General features: G+C 30.9%; 1 protein-coding gene across 1 annotated transcript in view; it reads right to left on the bottom strand.

The window, feature by feature from the left end:
* LOC142320345 (pickpocket protein 19-like) overlaps positions 1-18,078 on the bottom strand; it is a 33,733-nt gene that overhangs the window by 2,179 nt on the left and 13,476 nt on the right. The window contains exons 5-7 of the mRNA XM_075358049.1: positions 14,258-14,525; positions 8,758-8,811; positions 4,781-4,931 (exon numbers count right to left, since the gene is read on the bottom strand). Of these exons, the coding sequence (XP_075214164.1) occupies positions 4,781-4,931; positions 8,758-8,811; positions 14,258-14,525 (473 nt within the window). The remainder of the gene's footprint in view (positions 1-4,780; positions 4,932-8,757; positions 8,812-14,257; positions 14,526-18,078) is intronic.

Raw genomic sequence — 18,078 nt, 5'->3', positions numbered from 1 at the left:
GTCTGGCAGCCTATATTTTATTTTAACATTAAGCACTCATTATTTATTTTTCTTAATAAAAGATATCACTTCCTTAAATGGCGCGTGGTGAAAGACAAATCTGTAAATTGTAAAAAAACAGACCACATGAAAATGGTCCTTGCTTTGGACATCCATTGCCAAACAGTGAAAAAACAAGTCACTAAAATCTAATTCATAAAAAAATTTAAATATTTGACATAAAAATAAGGTTTTGCTTCTTATCAATGTAAACATCAAAATGAATGTGCATTTTTCATAAAATTATTTAAACATAATTATTTGTCTAAATCACAATCACATTATGATAAGCAAAGAAAATATATGTAATAAAATTTGTAATATTTCTGTTTCTTCATTAACTTGAAATCATTATTTAAAGTTTATATACTGCAGTTGTTAATTTTGTTTTAATTTTAATATACATAAGACTGTATTTTAAGACTGTATTAGTCTTCTATTAATCTAATTTAAAAAAAACCTAAGTTTCCGCAAACATTAACCTGTTAGTTTAAGCTTATATTACAACTAATTTAGTTAAATAATAGATCAAGGAATAAAGTTAATTCAAGAACACAAGACATGATTAAATATTTGGATGATTACTCTTACTAGAGTGAACTGATTCAATCAACTTAAAAAAAAAATTATTATTTAACCTAAAATGTTTAAAAACAAATATTTTGTTTATATATATATATTATAGGTATTAATTACCATTTATAACTCGAGAAGTTTTTGTTTGATTTTCAAAATACTTGAAAACCAGTGAAGGCAAATATCCTTTTTAGAAAATTAAAAGTAAATTTAGTTTAATATTCGTTATTTCTCTTTTTTCTCAACAAATTCTACATATATTTTTTTTCTCCAATATTTTTTTAATATTTTTTAATATTTTTTCTTATTATAATTTATAATATATCCATATTATAAATTATAAATTTTAGATTAATTGCTTTTGCGTTTCAATTAATACCTCTGTGTTCCTTAAAATGGTTAGTCCAACAAGGTAGTTAAAGGATTAATTTCCAAAAGCCTCTATAAGAATTGATTGGAATTCACTGTTATCTGCTGAATGAAAAAGTTTTGAAAAGTTTAGAATTTTCACTTTCAAATGCAGAATTTTGGAAATGATTGATCCAACTGTTCTAATAGGAATTATTAAAGTCCTTCAAATTGTGGATGCTACTCTTAAAATAAATCAAAAGTTAGCAAAATCCAAATGTTTCATTCATGAATGAATGTTTCATTCATTCTAAAAAGAAGTTTGATAAAAAAGTGAAATTGCAAAAATTAGACAAGTGGGAATAATTATAGTAGAAATTAGTTATTAGTAAATTATTAGTAAAAAATTCGTAACCTGAAAATTATTATTGAGAAATTAACTTTAGAAAAAGTAAATCTAGGATTTAAATTAGCAACAGAGAATGAGAATACTAATTTAAGAATGTAAAATTTGCAACAGAACATCCTAAGCACATTCATTATTGTCCTTACAGACTACTTGCACTTTTGATCTAAATAAAAACATAATATGACTGGTTGATATTATGATTAATGATCTCAATAATGAGAATTTGTTTCACAAACTATCTCAGTTGATGATGGATGACTTTCTGCAGGAGGATGGTACAGTTTGAAAGTAGGGGACTGTCTCAGTTTGTCCAGATGGGGTTCCACCTCCCAAGAAGCTGAGCATATGATGAACATCATAAAGCCAGAAAAAATATCCATCTTAAAAAAAAATTAAATTGAACTAAAGTAAAAGAAATATTGATGCTGGCAGATAATCATGGGTATAATCTATTATATATTTTGGTGTGATATCTGAAAGACTGAAAATTTGGCTATGGGTTTTATTAAAACTGATCCTAGGCTGTTTGATGTGTTACTAGGAATAGACATGGGTGAAATTACAACTGAGTTGATCTCATAAAGTATGACTGCAATAAAAAAAATATTTTCAAAACTAAGCTGTATAAGTTATCTTTATAAATTATAAGTTAATCTGTTGAGAACCTGGGTAATGTAAAAGGTGTGCCATTACCATCCTCTGCTACTCCTAAACCACTAACTACCTTTTTGAAATGTTTCATTGGTACTCTAAAAACTTGGTAATTGAATTTACTACATTATAAAAATTATGTTTTATACTTAAATAACTTTTTACATTAGTTCATATTTGTTATCAACGTACAATATTATATTTTGTAAACATTTTGATTAGATATATATATATATATATTTCTGATTAGATATATTAGATTATATATTATGTCAATATATAATAATATAATTTAAACCAAGAGCTTTTCTGTACTTTTTTGTAAACCTTTTAGTTTACACCATGGTAAAAATTATAATTCTATTTAGACACTAACTAATATGTTGTATAATTGATATGTATTCTCTGGCACTAATGCATTTATGATTTTGTTCTAATGAGCTCAATAAAATTTGAATCTGAGTATTTATGAGCACAAGTTTTGTGATGAATTTAGGCAATGTAATTTGCCTAAATGAGAGAGAAATTTAGGCAATGTAATTTGTTTGCTACAGAAAGGTGCATGTTTGAATAGTTAATTACAACAGAAAGAGGGTCGATTATATTTTTTTGAGGATAAGTGTGTCAATTTCAATGATTTTCCCATACATTTTAAATATATGCAACTACAATATATGTACATACTTAAATATATGTTTCTATTTTGGATATGTGTAAAACCTAGTAAGTTTAATAAGCCTAAACTAATTTAATTTATAAAGTTAAATGACAAGAATAAAAGCAACAAAAGGCATTTAAAGAATATAGTATTCTTATAATACCTTCGTGTTGTAGTACTGTCATCAATGAAACAATGACAATGAACTATTTTATCTATTTCTTTTTTTTTATAGCATGGAAATATTTTCAAGGTATTCTAAAAATGCTTCTCCAGAAGACTAGAAACAGGACTCGGACTGATAGACCTGATTGGGATTTAATATTGCTTGTGAAATAGTTTTGTTCTGTTATGGCTTATGTCAGTGTATCATAGAATTTATTTTTATGGAAGTTCTGCAGAATAAATACATCTTTAGCTTTGTTGAAAAGTTGTTTTACTTTCTTTATGTATATGCTGACAATCATATCATCATGGGTTTTCCGTGAATGAATAGTTTGTTGTGCATAGAATCTGCAATGCGGTTGAAACAGATGCCTAAATGATACTTTTTTTAAAGGATTTTGAATTGTGTCTTTAATTTATGAGTAGGAAATGTGCTTGTTTGAAGGAGGTGTACTGTGCAGTATGTCAGTGTTGTTAATTATGCACATCGTGTTATTTATATTGTTTTCCTTTTTTTGTTAAAATATTGGCATATTGGATTTTAATTCAAGTACATTGTCTTTGTTGAGTTTTTATGTATTTTTTTTTATTATTTATACTTTAAATGTTAAGTAGTGTAACATAATTCAGTACAGCTGCACATATTGTTATATAATTAAAAAAAATTACAAGCAATGAAATAAATAAGGTATAGAAAACAAAAGCAGTGAAGAACAAATAAAAAGAATTTTCATGCTGAAAAGAAGTCTTATTTAGATCTATGAATTAGAAATGCTCAAAAATATTTGTATGGAGTGTAGTGCTTTATAATACCAAAACATGAATAGAAAAGTATAATAGAGAATTTGAAATGTGTGATACAGAATAAAGTTGAAAATCAAGTAGGTTGATAAAGTACAAGACAAAGAGGTGTAAAGATGAAGAGTAGATGAAAGATATTTATAGTAGAATCTTTGAGATGAGATTCCTAGGTTGATGAGTTCTAGTAATAAATTATAATTAGATTCAGAATTAATGAAAAATTCATGTTTCATTAATCTGGAACTAGAAAAGTGTAGAAGATAAAATCCATAGAGGAAGACAAAAGTTAACACATATAAAATAGTTAACCGAGGATGTAGGATGGAATAAATGTGCTGAGATTAAAAGGTAAGAACAGACCAGAAAGGAATTGAGAACAGTATGAAAGTAGCTAGTGACTCTCAAAAAAAATTAATTAATACTTTTTATTGCACAGCAACACAACATTTTAGAATAAGTAAATGGCTCCCTTTCAAAATACTGGAAAATTTATACAAAATACTAACAAAACACAGTGACAAACAAAGAACCCAGAACCCAGAAATGTAGAAAATAAACTGCACTGATTCCAGTAAGTACTATATTGAATAGATTGAAGACACGTTTACCTACAGATATGAGGAAAAAGCACATGAATCAAATGAAGCAACTGAATAAAAAATTTTCAATAATAATCGTGTATTAATGGGGCACATATACAAAGATATTAAACATGATATTAAATCTTTATGAATAATGTATAAAACAAAGATCTCAACACTAGAACAGTATGAAATTTACAAACACATAAAATTTAATAAAAATAACATATTAAATGAACAAAAACAGCATAAATCAGATGTATTGCTTGATTTAATATTTAAATAGTTCCCGAATATTTTTATTACAGATGCCAAAACATTGCAGTTAACTTCACTGGTAACATGCTAATTAGTTTTAAAAAAATCATCTTGATCTTGATTTGTTAATTCAAATATTTGTTTGTTTCTGATTAATAAAACATAAAATGGTATTTTTATTTTCACCTCCTCACACTGTTTCATTTTCATATTATCAATACATTCATGCATATATACAATCACAATAACTTTTGGGAGAAAAAGGAATAATGATTATTTTCTTTATTATCTTACAGTTTGCCTGTAACTACATGTGAAATAGTTAGTTCTGAATCATAAGTTACATAAGAGCATGGCTGGGAGCAATCACAATTCATAAAGTCTGGAGTGCTCCAATCAGGAAATCCTTGAATCCCTTTTGGTGCAATTGAGGTTCTCAAGCGAACTGAAATAAAACACATTTAAATTACATACAATAGCAATTGATTAACAATGTAAAATGAAATACATTTTTATCTACTTACACAAATAAATAATCATGTGCATATATATTACATATATACTCAGATTTAATTATATAGATTATTTGTTACATATAATTGAGTCTCAATAAATACTACATTATATAATGTGTATTTGAATATATAGAGCAATTCCAAATTGCACAATAATCTCTTGGCAGATGATTCTATAACCAAAAATAAGAAAATGCCAATGCTGAAGAAGCAATATTGAATGTGGTACAATTATCTCCCACCTCAAGTAGCTACCCATCTCAAGTAGGTTTTCACATCACTTTCAGTTTCACAATCAAGTGAGTGGCAAACATTATGGAAACAACAATTTTTGTATAAAATGGGTATAAACCCACTTTATACAAAATGTGTACTAGAATTATTACGTGATTTTGATTAACAGAAGAAATCTTGTTGATAGTTAATTATAAAATGTCATACTCAGTGACTCATGTCACTGAGTATGAACTCAGAATCTTTCTGTCACACACCATTTTTGAAAAATTTTATAATTTTAATTAAAGGATTTTTTTTTCATTTTTCAGCATATAGTTAACATTTTAAGCTCCTATATTGTATTTTGTTACCACATTTTTATTGTTACTTTTGTTAACATAATTTGAAAGCTATAAATAAACAATACTAGACAAAGAATTAAATCATATCATAGTCACATATTATGACATCATACCTAACACTGGAGCCTTCATGGTCAAGATTATCATGTTTGTTCAGGTCATAACATGTAGCTGAAAACATAGCTGTGTTGTTTGTGTTAAGCACTGAATTTAGGAATGAATTAATTTTGTTGTCTTTTTACTGTCTTAAGTTTGTTAACAGTGCAGTATCATAATGCCTCAACATTGTGGAAATGATGTGGATGCCTTTTGTTATGTATGTGGTGGGTTTACCGTAAAATCAAATAGAAAAACATTACACCTTTACTTAAAAAAAAAAATCGTTTGTACTTTTTGTGTAAAATTGGTGATAAGGATAAGACGTGGGCTCCTCATATAGTGCACTAATTGTTCTGTATATTTAAGAGGATAGCTGAAAGGTACACAGAAGGCTTTGCCATTTGGTGTACCTATGATTTGGCGTGACCCAAAGGATCATGTAACCGATTGTTACTTTTGTTTAACAAGTGTTTATGGAATTTCGAAAAAATCTAAACATACTATAAAATATCCTTCATTGTAATCTGCAATCAGGCCTGTATTTCACAGTGAAATTATTCTAGTTACTGAGCCATCTGTAAATGTATGTTTCGAAAGTAGCGATGAAGACTTAGGCCGTACTGAAGAACACAACAATGATTTTGAATTATCTTCCAATAAGCCATATCACAAGGTGAATTAAATGACTTGATTAAGAATTTAAATTTATCAAAAAATCAAGCTGAACTGTTAAGATCAAGACTGCAAGGTGGGAATTTACTTTAAAAAAATACAAAAATTTTGGGCTTTCAAAGTTGACAAAAAGACCTTTATTGATGAAAATAATTTGGTTTATTGCACAAATATTGATCAGATTATATTGTACATAGGACAAGTTTATAAACCTGAGGACTAGCACCTTTTCATAGATTCGTCCAAGTATATTTTAAAAGTGGTTCTACCACACAACAGTAACAAATATCTTTCGATATTAATCACTTATGGTATTAAGTTGAAACAGACATACAATGTGATGAAAGACGTTCTTGAAAAAAAAATTATAAAAAATATGGCAGGAACATATGTTCCAGCCATATGAAAAATTTAATTCTATTATTTGAAAAATGTTCAAATAATAGAATTAAAAATGTGGACTTTCTGTTAAATTATCTCCATGCTTTTTGTGATGGTTAGGCCAATAAAATTCGCCAAAACCTCTGTAAGGAAGAAATTAATTTGGCCATCTTTCCTCTCACACCAAGCTTGAATGTCCCCAATCAGACGGCAGGGCCACCAACCTTTCTGGCCCGTGTCCAATCACTTCTGCCATATGCATATCAGTTCCCGGGTTTAGACCTGAAGTTGTTCCTTTTTCTCCTAGAGTGGCAACCTCCTAGTTTCGGCTCATTTCACTCTGAGGGCTATCAGTAGATCAACCAGGATTGCCAGTAACTCCACTGCCTCGTGAGATATCGTTCGATAGGCGGACGTTATCCGCAGGCAACACTTCCGATACAGTGAGTCTAACACTCCCTTGTATCGGTGATATCTTAATGCACTAGCCCAAATCTCCACACCATGTAATAGTGAGAAGTACATCACGCTCAACAGAAGCCTCCTCTTGTGGGGAGGACAGCCGCAATCGGTGCATTACTCTTTCTGCTTTCTGTCTGACCTATAAGATATGGGTCCCAAATCTAAGCCATGCATCAACCCATATCCCCAAATATCTGATGACAGGCTTTGACACAATCCTTTTTCCCTCCAATTCAATGATCAGGGTTGGGCGTCGTTTCCTAGTAATAATTAAGATTATTTCTGACTTTTCTGACGCTAGTTCCAATCCTACACCAGCTACCCAGGCACTAACTGCTCGATATGAAGTCCAAATTTTGTTGGCAATATCCTTGTTAGTGGCTACACTAACCGCTAGCACGACATCATCAGCAAATCCAAAACTGGAGGTCTCCATGGTCCTAGTGGAATCTGTATCCTTGTTCATCCATAACTGCACCAAGATTTCCAAGAAACTTCCAAATTTATTTGAAATTTTTGAAATTATTATTTTATTAATCCTTTCCACACCGCTCGCTATAATTAAAAAAATACCTGAATATAGAAACTGTTTAACCAAATAATCCTTGTCCCCTTCAAAGTACTCTCCTCCCCTATTCACACACTTTTCCCAGCGGTGTTTCCACTTTGCGAAGCAGTCTCGCCACAACTCCTGTCTCTTTGTGGATTTTTTCACGTGACCATTGTAAAACACCTTGATAGTACGCACAATTACTGCTTCACCCTGAGGCAAGAATTCAAAATGCACAATTCCACTAAAATCAAAAATAACAGAGAGTTTCACTTTGTTATTGGATTGAGACTAACGTGCTTTCTTGGGGCGTGGAAATCCTTTGCTAATCCATATGATTATTGAACTTTTGTCTCAATGTCATAGCCGTAAACCCAGCTTTCAACTCCTGTTATGATCCTTTGTATGAATGTTTCATCATCACTGCATTGTTCAAGACGTTGCTGACAAACATCCACTTGATGTTCTTTCTGCTGTTAGGTCATCAAACGAGGAACAAACTTTGTTGCAACTCAATGCATATTCAATTTTTCAGTCAAAATGTCATAGCATGATTTGAATAGAGAATTTGGGAATTTAATAGAAAACATCCACAAACATAGCAAAACTTATCTAGTGAATTTTAACAAGATCTGCAGTAAAAGCTTAAAATTTTAAAAGTAAAATGCATATAATTACTCACAATCACACTGAACAAAAGTTGTTTTTCTACTGAAAGTAAAAACATGGGCAAAAACAATATGCAAGTATTCCCACTATCAATCTGCAGGGTGACCAACTGTTTAGTAGTAAATTATGGTAGATGGTGGCAATCAACTTAAAAATGTGATGTTTTAATGACAGATATTTAAATTACAAACAAAATGAATAATTACTAATACACATTGTCGACCACTGTAATTGTTAAAAGAAAATGATTTCTGTATACAGTTATTAAAATTAATACCAACTTTAATTTAGTAATTTGCTAAATAAGATAAATTTTCTGACAAGTAACTGCCTATGAAGACTTACCATTATTTAGTGATAAACAGTCCAAATGCTGAATCCCACATGTCTGAATCTTACCTGCAACAAAATAAATAAAAGTGATTCATAATAGAATCATTAACAGTATATGATTGCAATATGTATAAAAACTTCATGACTGTTCACCAGCTAGGAATATACATAGTGATGATGGATTTGCCCAACTTTAAACGTACAATTACACATGAATAAATTTGACCATTAGTTCAGTAATCAGTTTTAAATAGGTGATATGTTTTCAATGACACCTTCAAGTTGGTGTAATATTGGCCCTAACTCAAAGTTAGATAAAATAAATCCTAGAAGTATCATCCAACCCTTGATCAGAAACTGTTATTTGCCATTTTCTAGCTTTAACACAATTTTAGATAACTTTAACCAAAGCATTTTTTCGATAATCTGAATTTTTTCCGATTATTGGGATTCTGTTGTTGGCAGAATGTATACATATGTCTATAGTACAGATTTCTATGGTAGTTTTGTAAACTTATAGAAATAATTAAAGATTTATTGCAATATTTCTTCAAATCTGGTCCACCAACTATCATTCGTAGTTTGAAAAAAGTGAAAACTTAAAACTTATTCATAAAAATTCAAAATTTCTATTTTTCATAAAATCAATTTGGCTCTTAAACTAAATTTGTTTAGTTTACATTCTTATTGTATCTACAATTTGTTTCTTTTATTTTCTTCAGAACCAGTTACTTAAACCTATTTTTTTTAAATAATTTGCAATGACTCAATTTAAATTTGTTTTAAGCTACATCTCACATAAGTAAAACATCCTTTATAATTTACTGCATAGGATCATCCTGATCCATAGGGGAAGATACCCTCCATGTAACGGTTTCAGTCTACGCCACCCTCTTCGTACCTAGCTCTAATGGGCTTTACCCATAACTTTACAAGGTCAAAACCTTGGCAAAAGGCATCAGTCAGAATCCTTGCCTCAGTCAGAATGCCACTGATGCGAAAACCACGTGACATTCCCATCGATGTACTATTACCTACTAGATAGCTCTTTAAATAAACAAAACACAAATCTAAGTCTTTAACAACACTAAATAGACAACTAGAAGGAACTGAATCACAACTGTAGTTGTGATTTGGGTAGGTACCCGAAATAGTAAAAAGTTGAGTTCAACATGCAACATTAGTACAAAACATAACACAAAAACAAGAAACAATAACAAAACATAAAAACATCAAACCAAAAACCATAAAACAAGCCAAAATAAAACAAAATGTAGGATAAGGAACATCCAAACAGAACCCTAAACTCCTTTGCAATCCTTTCCCTTGCCAAGTAAATGAAATTCTCAACGATTGCTCACTCGGCCCAGTCCTTCCAACTTACACAGAGATCTAACCTCTCCCGACAATATTGAGCAGCAAATAGTCTCCGTGTGCATTAGCTCGTACTTACGGCATATGTAAAGAAGATGATAGGCATCATCCAACTGTCCACATTGTGGACAAATACCGGAGTCCACCAGTCCAAGTCTCTGCAATCTATTCCTGAAAGCACCATGCCCAGAAAGAAATTGTATCATGTACTTGTTAGGGTGTACCCAGGAGGCGCCCCACAAACCAACAACGTCTGGAAAGAGATCATGCTTATAACGCCCACTCACTGTCTCATCCCATCTGGCCTGCCACAAAGCATTGCCATGTTGTTCAATTTTCCAAACTTACTCTGAAGTCAACTCACCGGACTTCCTAGCAACATTACACTGTTGCTCCTCAGACAAAATCAAATCTATCAGTTTCACGCCTGCAATCATCAAGATTGTCTCCCATGAAATCGTATAGTAACCACCTGTTACCGTTAACAATATAAGGTGGTGAGCCCTCAATAATATATCCCAATCGCTTTTGAATTTTAGCCTATCTGCCCAAACAGTCATCGCATATAGCAATAGCCTGGCACACGCCTTTATACAGAATACTCATGATCTTGAAGTTAAGACCCCCAATCAGGGTTGGCCACACTTCGTATTCCAAAGAAGTCACTACAAGCCTTCTCTGCAACATATTGAAGATGCTTCTTAAATTTCAATTTCTCATCAAGAAACACCCTGAGGTACTTTTGAACTTGAATATGCTTGATATGCTGGTCTGACATCAAAACATGTACTTATCGACTCACTGCCAAACAGCCTCTGAGTAGCATCATCACAGTCTTTTCTAGACTGAACGTCATCTTATGTTGGTGACCCCCACAGCTCAAGTATCCTGCAAGCTTGAATGGCTCAGAGTTCAACTTCCCTCCACGGCCATTCTTCAACTAGCAGGAGCCCATCGTCAACATAAGCCACAGTACGACACCCACTGGGCAACCTCAACTGTAGGAGAGAATCAAACTCCACTACCCACAGCAAAGGACCTAACACACTGCTCTGGGGACATCCCTTGGACAGCGTCTTGCCTGGTGCCTAGTGCATAATGGGTAATTGTCTGGTTGCCTTGGACAGTGTTTTGGATTTTAGAAAGAGAAGGTCTCTTATCTTCAAATCAAGTAGAATTTTGACAGTACCATTCAACTACTGAACAAATGATCAATTTATAAAATGTTATATACAACAGTTACATCACAAAAAAACACTGTGTCAGAATCTTCTTTGACCTGCAGAGGCTTTTGATATGATATGGCATCATGGAATAATGTTTCAATTACATGTATGGGGCATTGGCAGCAATCTATTGGTATTTCTCCACAACTATATGAACGACTGTACTTACACATTTACAATAGTGAATGTGTACTGTACGTACACATTTACAATAAGTACTCATCAGAAAAAACTGGAAAATGGCAAACCACAACGGCTCACCTTTGGGCAGTACCTTGTTCAGGAACGTCATCAAGAAACTAATATTAGCTAATTCAGTAAAAATCAGCAAAAGCATTTACATTGGTGATCTGGTAATTTTATATGCCGGCAACACTACAGTTATGGTGAAGTATAAATTGCAACAAGTGATAAACACCCTTAATGATGTTACAAAGAATAATCACTTCAAATTTTCACCAGAGAAGACATGCTGTGTACACTCTGTAGGAAGAGAACTCCTTATCATAGTCCTGTTTTAATCATTAATGACCATCCAATTGAATACAACGATAATGTACCATTTTAGGTCTACTATTAGATAAATCCTTTTACTTGGGGACTACAAACACAGGATGTGAGTGTTAAATGCAAAAAATACCTAAACATTATAAATGTTTTTCAAATATCAAGTGGGGCTCAGATAAGGAGATTTTTCTGCAGCTATATACCGCACTGCTTCAATCAAAGCTCGATTATGGTTTATTGTATATTCATCCGCTAGAAAGTTGCATCTACAAAAGTGTGACGTAATACATAATAATGGAATCAGATATGCCACAGGCACTTTCCTTACAAGCCTGGTGACTGGTTTAACATCAGAAGCCAGCATTATCCCACTAAAATATAGAAGGTAGATCTTACTGTTAAGATATGTAGCAAATATATGTGCCTTTCTTACCCATATAAACTATAAAACCTTTAATAACAATTCTTTGGCTGCATTATATGACCATCATGCTATGTATTCCAGACCAGCCAAATACAATATCATGAATTAACAACAAAACATGGAACTGCTTTACTGAATACAGTAGCAATTTCTGTAAGAGAAATACCTTATAGCTTTAATCAGCTGTAAACACAAGGTTGGACTCTTATGGAAAAATAAAAGAGAAACCAGCAGTGATGTGACCAAAACAGGAATTTTCATCAATCATGAATAGCTATGAAGAATATATAAACATTTTTTCTGATGGTTATATATATTGTACATACATTAGAAGTTTTTATTAGGAAGTTCTAATATATATTACATATATATACATATGTATATATAAGTTCTAATATATATACATATATACTCAAATTATTTTTTTTCTTTCTCTGTGTTTAATGTTTTAAAAGCATATCTTTAAGTGGACTATATACATGAAAATTACTGAGAACAAGGTCTGATAAAAATAGTGAATGTGGAAGAGAGATCTTGAATGGTTGCAACAGTTAAACAGCATTAGATCAAGCATGTTACAAGAAAACACTTATATTCAAAAATTCACCCTGTTATGACTCTTGAAGAAATCTGTATATATTGCATTGGTGACAATTTCCCATAGATACGTACTGCTTCAAAATCATTCTGAAATCAAAACCTTTAATCTTCAAAATCACAGCCCTCAATCATTCTGAAAGTCAGTAAAAATCAAAAGTCAGTGTTAGGGCTCAGGATGTTCTTACTTATAATGAGGAGCTACTATGGTGCCATTCCTTTATACCACTGCATTGCTATCATGTTGTGTCCTGCCTTGTTTCCACTTATTGTCCATTCTTCACTGACACTATTAATATTACTGTTGCCACCTTATAGTGAAAAATGGTGTAGAATTTCAAATTCTTAGCATACATTTAAGGTTTTTCACTTGACTTTCTCATTTTTAATAAATTCCTATAGAAAAGACCACTTCATAACAAAAAATATTATAGTTATTAGTATGTAATAAATATTTATTATTTGTGTAATTCTTTTCTGATAAAAATAATGTGTGCGAGTCTACGGATGTAGTGAAAAAAATGCTGACAACACAGTTTTTTTATGCATGGTTTACACACACAACTTAATTTAAAATATTTATCATTTTATTGAAATGCAATATTTTTCTGTTATTTAATTCAATGATTCAACTAAAGTGCCCAGGCATACCATATTTAATTTGCACGGGTGTGGCAGTAGTAGCGGCAATGGTCGGCACTAACTAAACTTATGTAATTTTACAATGTACATAGAACAAATTTCGTTTGTACAGTCAGCAGACTGGTGTAGCCGTGAGGCTTAATGCACCAGGTACCAAGTAAACCGGGTGATAGAGTTTGAGACCCAGCCAGACCAAGTTACTCTTTTACACTTTAAGTATTATTTATTTATTTAATACTACGACTCATATGTGATGACTCAACATAGCAGACTACTACAACAACATTTTTTGTGGTGGGCGTGGGATTTTACAAAAATTTGTTAACAAATGTGCCTAAGAAAAATATGACCATAATCAGGCAAAGTTTCAAGAAACTGGGGGTGATCTTGCTCTATAGCCTCACTCCATTAAGTTGAAAATTTAATGGCATTAATAGCCTATATAAAGAAGTAATCTGACCACGTTTGGTCAAAATCGGTCCAGTAATTCTGGAGAAATAAGATGATTTAGTGGTCGACACCAAATATGTACATATGAACATTAACATCTGGAAAATTTCCATTTGGTTTTTTGGGTTCCTTAGTTGTCAAAATGTCAAGATCTGATGAAAACTTTATTTTCCCAAATTGGACCAACTACAATACTTTCCCTTCTAAAGCCATAGGTTTGCTATAGCGCTATTTAGATGGGAATTTAATAATAAATAACAGTTTTTAATAATCAAATATCTAATAATCATACTTGAATTAGTTTGTAGATAATATGGAGTACAATTGCACATTTTATGAATTTCTGAAGTTCGGCACTTTAAGTGACAATTATTATCATTAGTGAAATGCTTATTTTCAACAGCTTTACATCCACGAACTGATTCATCCAAGTGCATCAATGAAGAATCCCCTTCAGTCTCTGATACAGATATCCCAATTCTGTAAACTTGGTCAGCTTTTTCTGTGACAGCAATATTGCAAGAAGAGTCTGGATAGTCTTGAGGACTGTGAACCATTACCTAAAGAATAAAAACATACCATTTAAACACATTCATTTTAAAAAAAGAGTACAAAAGAGTACATAAAATTGTGTTTCATCAAATGAAAATATATAGCAATGCCCATATCAGTAAAAAAAATATATGTTATTAATAACACTATTCTAAAAATTAAAAGAATAATTTCAAAACTGAATCACAAGTAGAAAAACTTAAGTCTGTTTTTTATGCTTAATATTAAAATCAAATTCATCATCATAATTTCATCCATCTGCCTTGTTAATGCTATTCTACTGGTAAGATAGCTTGATGGATCCTTTCTCATCTGATGGAACCTAGTGCCTAAATTTGGAGGGAAGAAATCAAAATCAGAATGTAAAAAAATTGATTTTCTGTAACATTCTGCAGCTTAAATTTTTATAATTAACAAAAAGTTCCTGTATTAACAAATCAGAATTTTCAACCTTTTTCCAAGAAAACCCTGAAAGACATCTTTGAATGATTTTTATACTGCTAGCTCCTTAGTATTCAGTTTACTATCAAATATATATTTGCACAATATTTTTTTAGGCCCAGTGAATTTAGAATGAATATTCTATTCATTTTTTTTAATGGCCCAATGAGTTTATTTTTAGGTTCTTTTAATTTAGCATCACAACAGAAAAACCTGAGTTAGATATTAATAGCCTTCCTCATCTTTATCTAATGTTTTCATAAAATTTGTCATCAGTCCTAGTTTTATACATAAAGCTGGTAAAATAATTCTGAGTCTAAGCAGTGAGATATTTCTGTACTAAAGTAAAATTATCTCAATTTGGCCGGTCTAAGCAACATTGATTAGTACCGCATTGTCCTGTAAACACAAAACCAACAGTAATTTTTTTAAGGTAATCTGTAGGCTGAGAAGAATCCCATAACTCAAGTCACTGCAGATTTATCGTATTTATCATATTTAATAGCTTTAATAAATTAAATACTGCCGCCATACCTGTCCTTCACTCCTGCAAAATGAGCTAACGTATAGAGAAAAACTCACTTGAATTAAGCTCTTTTTTTATGAATCTATAAATATATGCCAACTATGAACACCTATGTAATAACCAGATCAAACATCAGCCAATTAACAATAGCAGAACAAATTTTGTTTTCTATTTCTATGCAATAAAATTTTAGTATGTTTGTGTAATAAATTCTAATCCTTCAAGCATGAACTAAGTTTCACTTGTTTAGATAAAAACAAGTCACAAACTAAGTCAATGATTTTTACTTGTGTAATGAAGTATGGTTGAATATTTTGATTCTTCTGGTGTGAATATTTTATCTCTTGAACTAGATGCTTCTGAAAGTATCAGGTGCACCTTTATCAGTCAAGAATCTCTTGCCAAGAAGCTGATCCTGGTGCTCTTGGAATCATTAAGTCTTTACCATGAAGCACTTGTCTCACAGCTAATGAAACATTTTGAGCCATAATAATGCTTTTATTTTTTTAAGTAAAACCAGTGACATTTGTATAAAAAAAAAAGTAGCAATTGTAATAATGATTGTTTGACTCAAAAAAACAAAAAAATATTTAGAAACATTTTACAAATGAAATTTCTACTCATATTGTAAATTTCTGAAAGAAAGTTTCAACAAACTAATATAAACTGATTATATATGAATTGTCAATAAAATTCTTTGACAATGGTGCATAATAAATCACTGTCATATAACTCAATTACAAGTTACATCAAGTTACAATATACAATTTCTGAAAACGTATTCAATATGAAAAGGTTTCATCTCAACAAAATTTATTATGTCAATTATGAACAGTTATAATTCTTTAATTTTATATACAATGAAACCCACCATAAAAAACTATGTACAAGTTACCCAATAAAGAACTGAACTCAATGAAATAAATAAATAAATATATTTTTTTTCTGGTTGGCATATACTCTTAAATAACATTTTATAGATCACATGAATATAAATTTGACTTAGTGGAATGACTCGTCACTTTTTTTATTCATGGCAAAGTTGACATTACAAGTGTATCTTTACAGCTCTACAACTTTAATCAAATGGGAAATTAGACATGAATAAACATATTAACTAAAACAATAACAAGGTTGTATGTCTTTTATATACTAAAATTATAATACTGCAACACATAATTTTGGATAGTGTAAACTTTAGTTATTGTAAATTTCATAGAAGAATCAGAATTATTATTCATGACATACAATTTACTTATTTTATGGTTAGTAAGATACTTAAGATCAAAAAATTGTACATTTGTAAAAATTTCAACTTCTGTAATCAGTTATAATATCCTTTGTTAAACAACATTTGATAGTATACAAACACCCAGTACCCTAAAATGGAGACAATGACACTTACTGATTCTACTACACAAATAAGTAAAAGCAAGAATAAATAAAAACAGTACAACAACAATTCATCACATTAATATGAGCAGGTAAAGGAACAGATAAAGAGCTCATAAAATTTCAAAAGCTGGATACAAATGGTTTTCAGAATTAAATCAAAACAAGCTATTGCACACAGAAAATACTACTATAATAGAATCCCCAGATATATAAAAATTGAACTGTTGTGACTACAAATTTCTAGATTAAAAAACTTGGATGCAGCTTCAAACAAAGATACAATGATCACATGCAATAACCAAAGATAAAAAGTATTATCACAATTATACGAATGCCAAAACCCAGGCATTCTAAATAGACTCAATAAAAGGAAACAAACTTCATACACATTATTTTTGGGAGGTATTTCAAACATTTGACTGGTTTGATATAGTTCTCCATTTTTACTATTCTGAACCAATCTTTAACCCTTCAAGTACGTTTTACATCCTACATTCAATATTTTCTGATTTATACATTCTAATATAGCTTATCTTCCCCCTGTTGTTTTTACCCACTACTCCTTGAAATTCACTTTTCCCAAAAATCTCAATCAATAGTCTTCAGCCTTGTTCTTCATTGTATAAGGTTTTGCCACACATTTCTCTCCATCAGTTCAAAATATCTTTGTTTAATACCCACCTAATTTTTAGCAGTCTCCTGAAATGCTAAATTTCAAAAGCCACAATTGTTCTTTATTTTATTAATTTCACTGTTGCCCATGTTTTTCTGTTGTAAATGCTTCTCTGTCTATAAATATTTCTTATGAGTTTCTTTCGAATTTCTAAATTTATGTTTGAGATAGCAGCTTTCTACTTGGAATCTCCCTGCTTTAGCATAAGCCAGCATCTTTTATCAACTTCATGTATCCTTTGTAATTTTATTAACTAAATAGAAAAATTCTGCTGATGTATTTCGGCATTTAAATGACTTGAATGTAAATTTACAAGGAAGTGAGAAAACATTTTATTAATGATAGACAAAGTTCATACTTTCATAAAGAAGCTTGCTATCTGGATTATTTGCCTTCAAAGCAGAAATTTTGATGTTTCCACTCATTTTCAGTTATATTGAGAAAAATTTGGATGAACTTGTTGAGACACTAATATTCACCACTGCTTGGATTGCATGAAGATTTTTGTATGAACTAAAATTTAAGT

The sequence above is a fragment of the Lycorma delicatula genome, chromosome 2 (genome assembly GCF_047948215.1).
Source record: "Lycorma delicatula isolate Av1 chromosome 2, ASM4794821v1, whole genome shotgun sequence".
NCBI classification, from domain to species: domain Eukaryota; kingdom Metazoa; phylum Arthropoda; class Insecta; order Hemiptera; family Fulgoridae; genus Lycorma; species Lycorma delicatula.
Note: the sequence above shows the minus strand (reverse complement) of the source record. Positions and strands in the feature narration are given on the sequence as shown.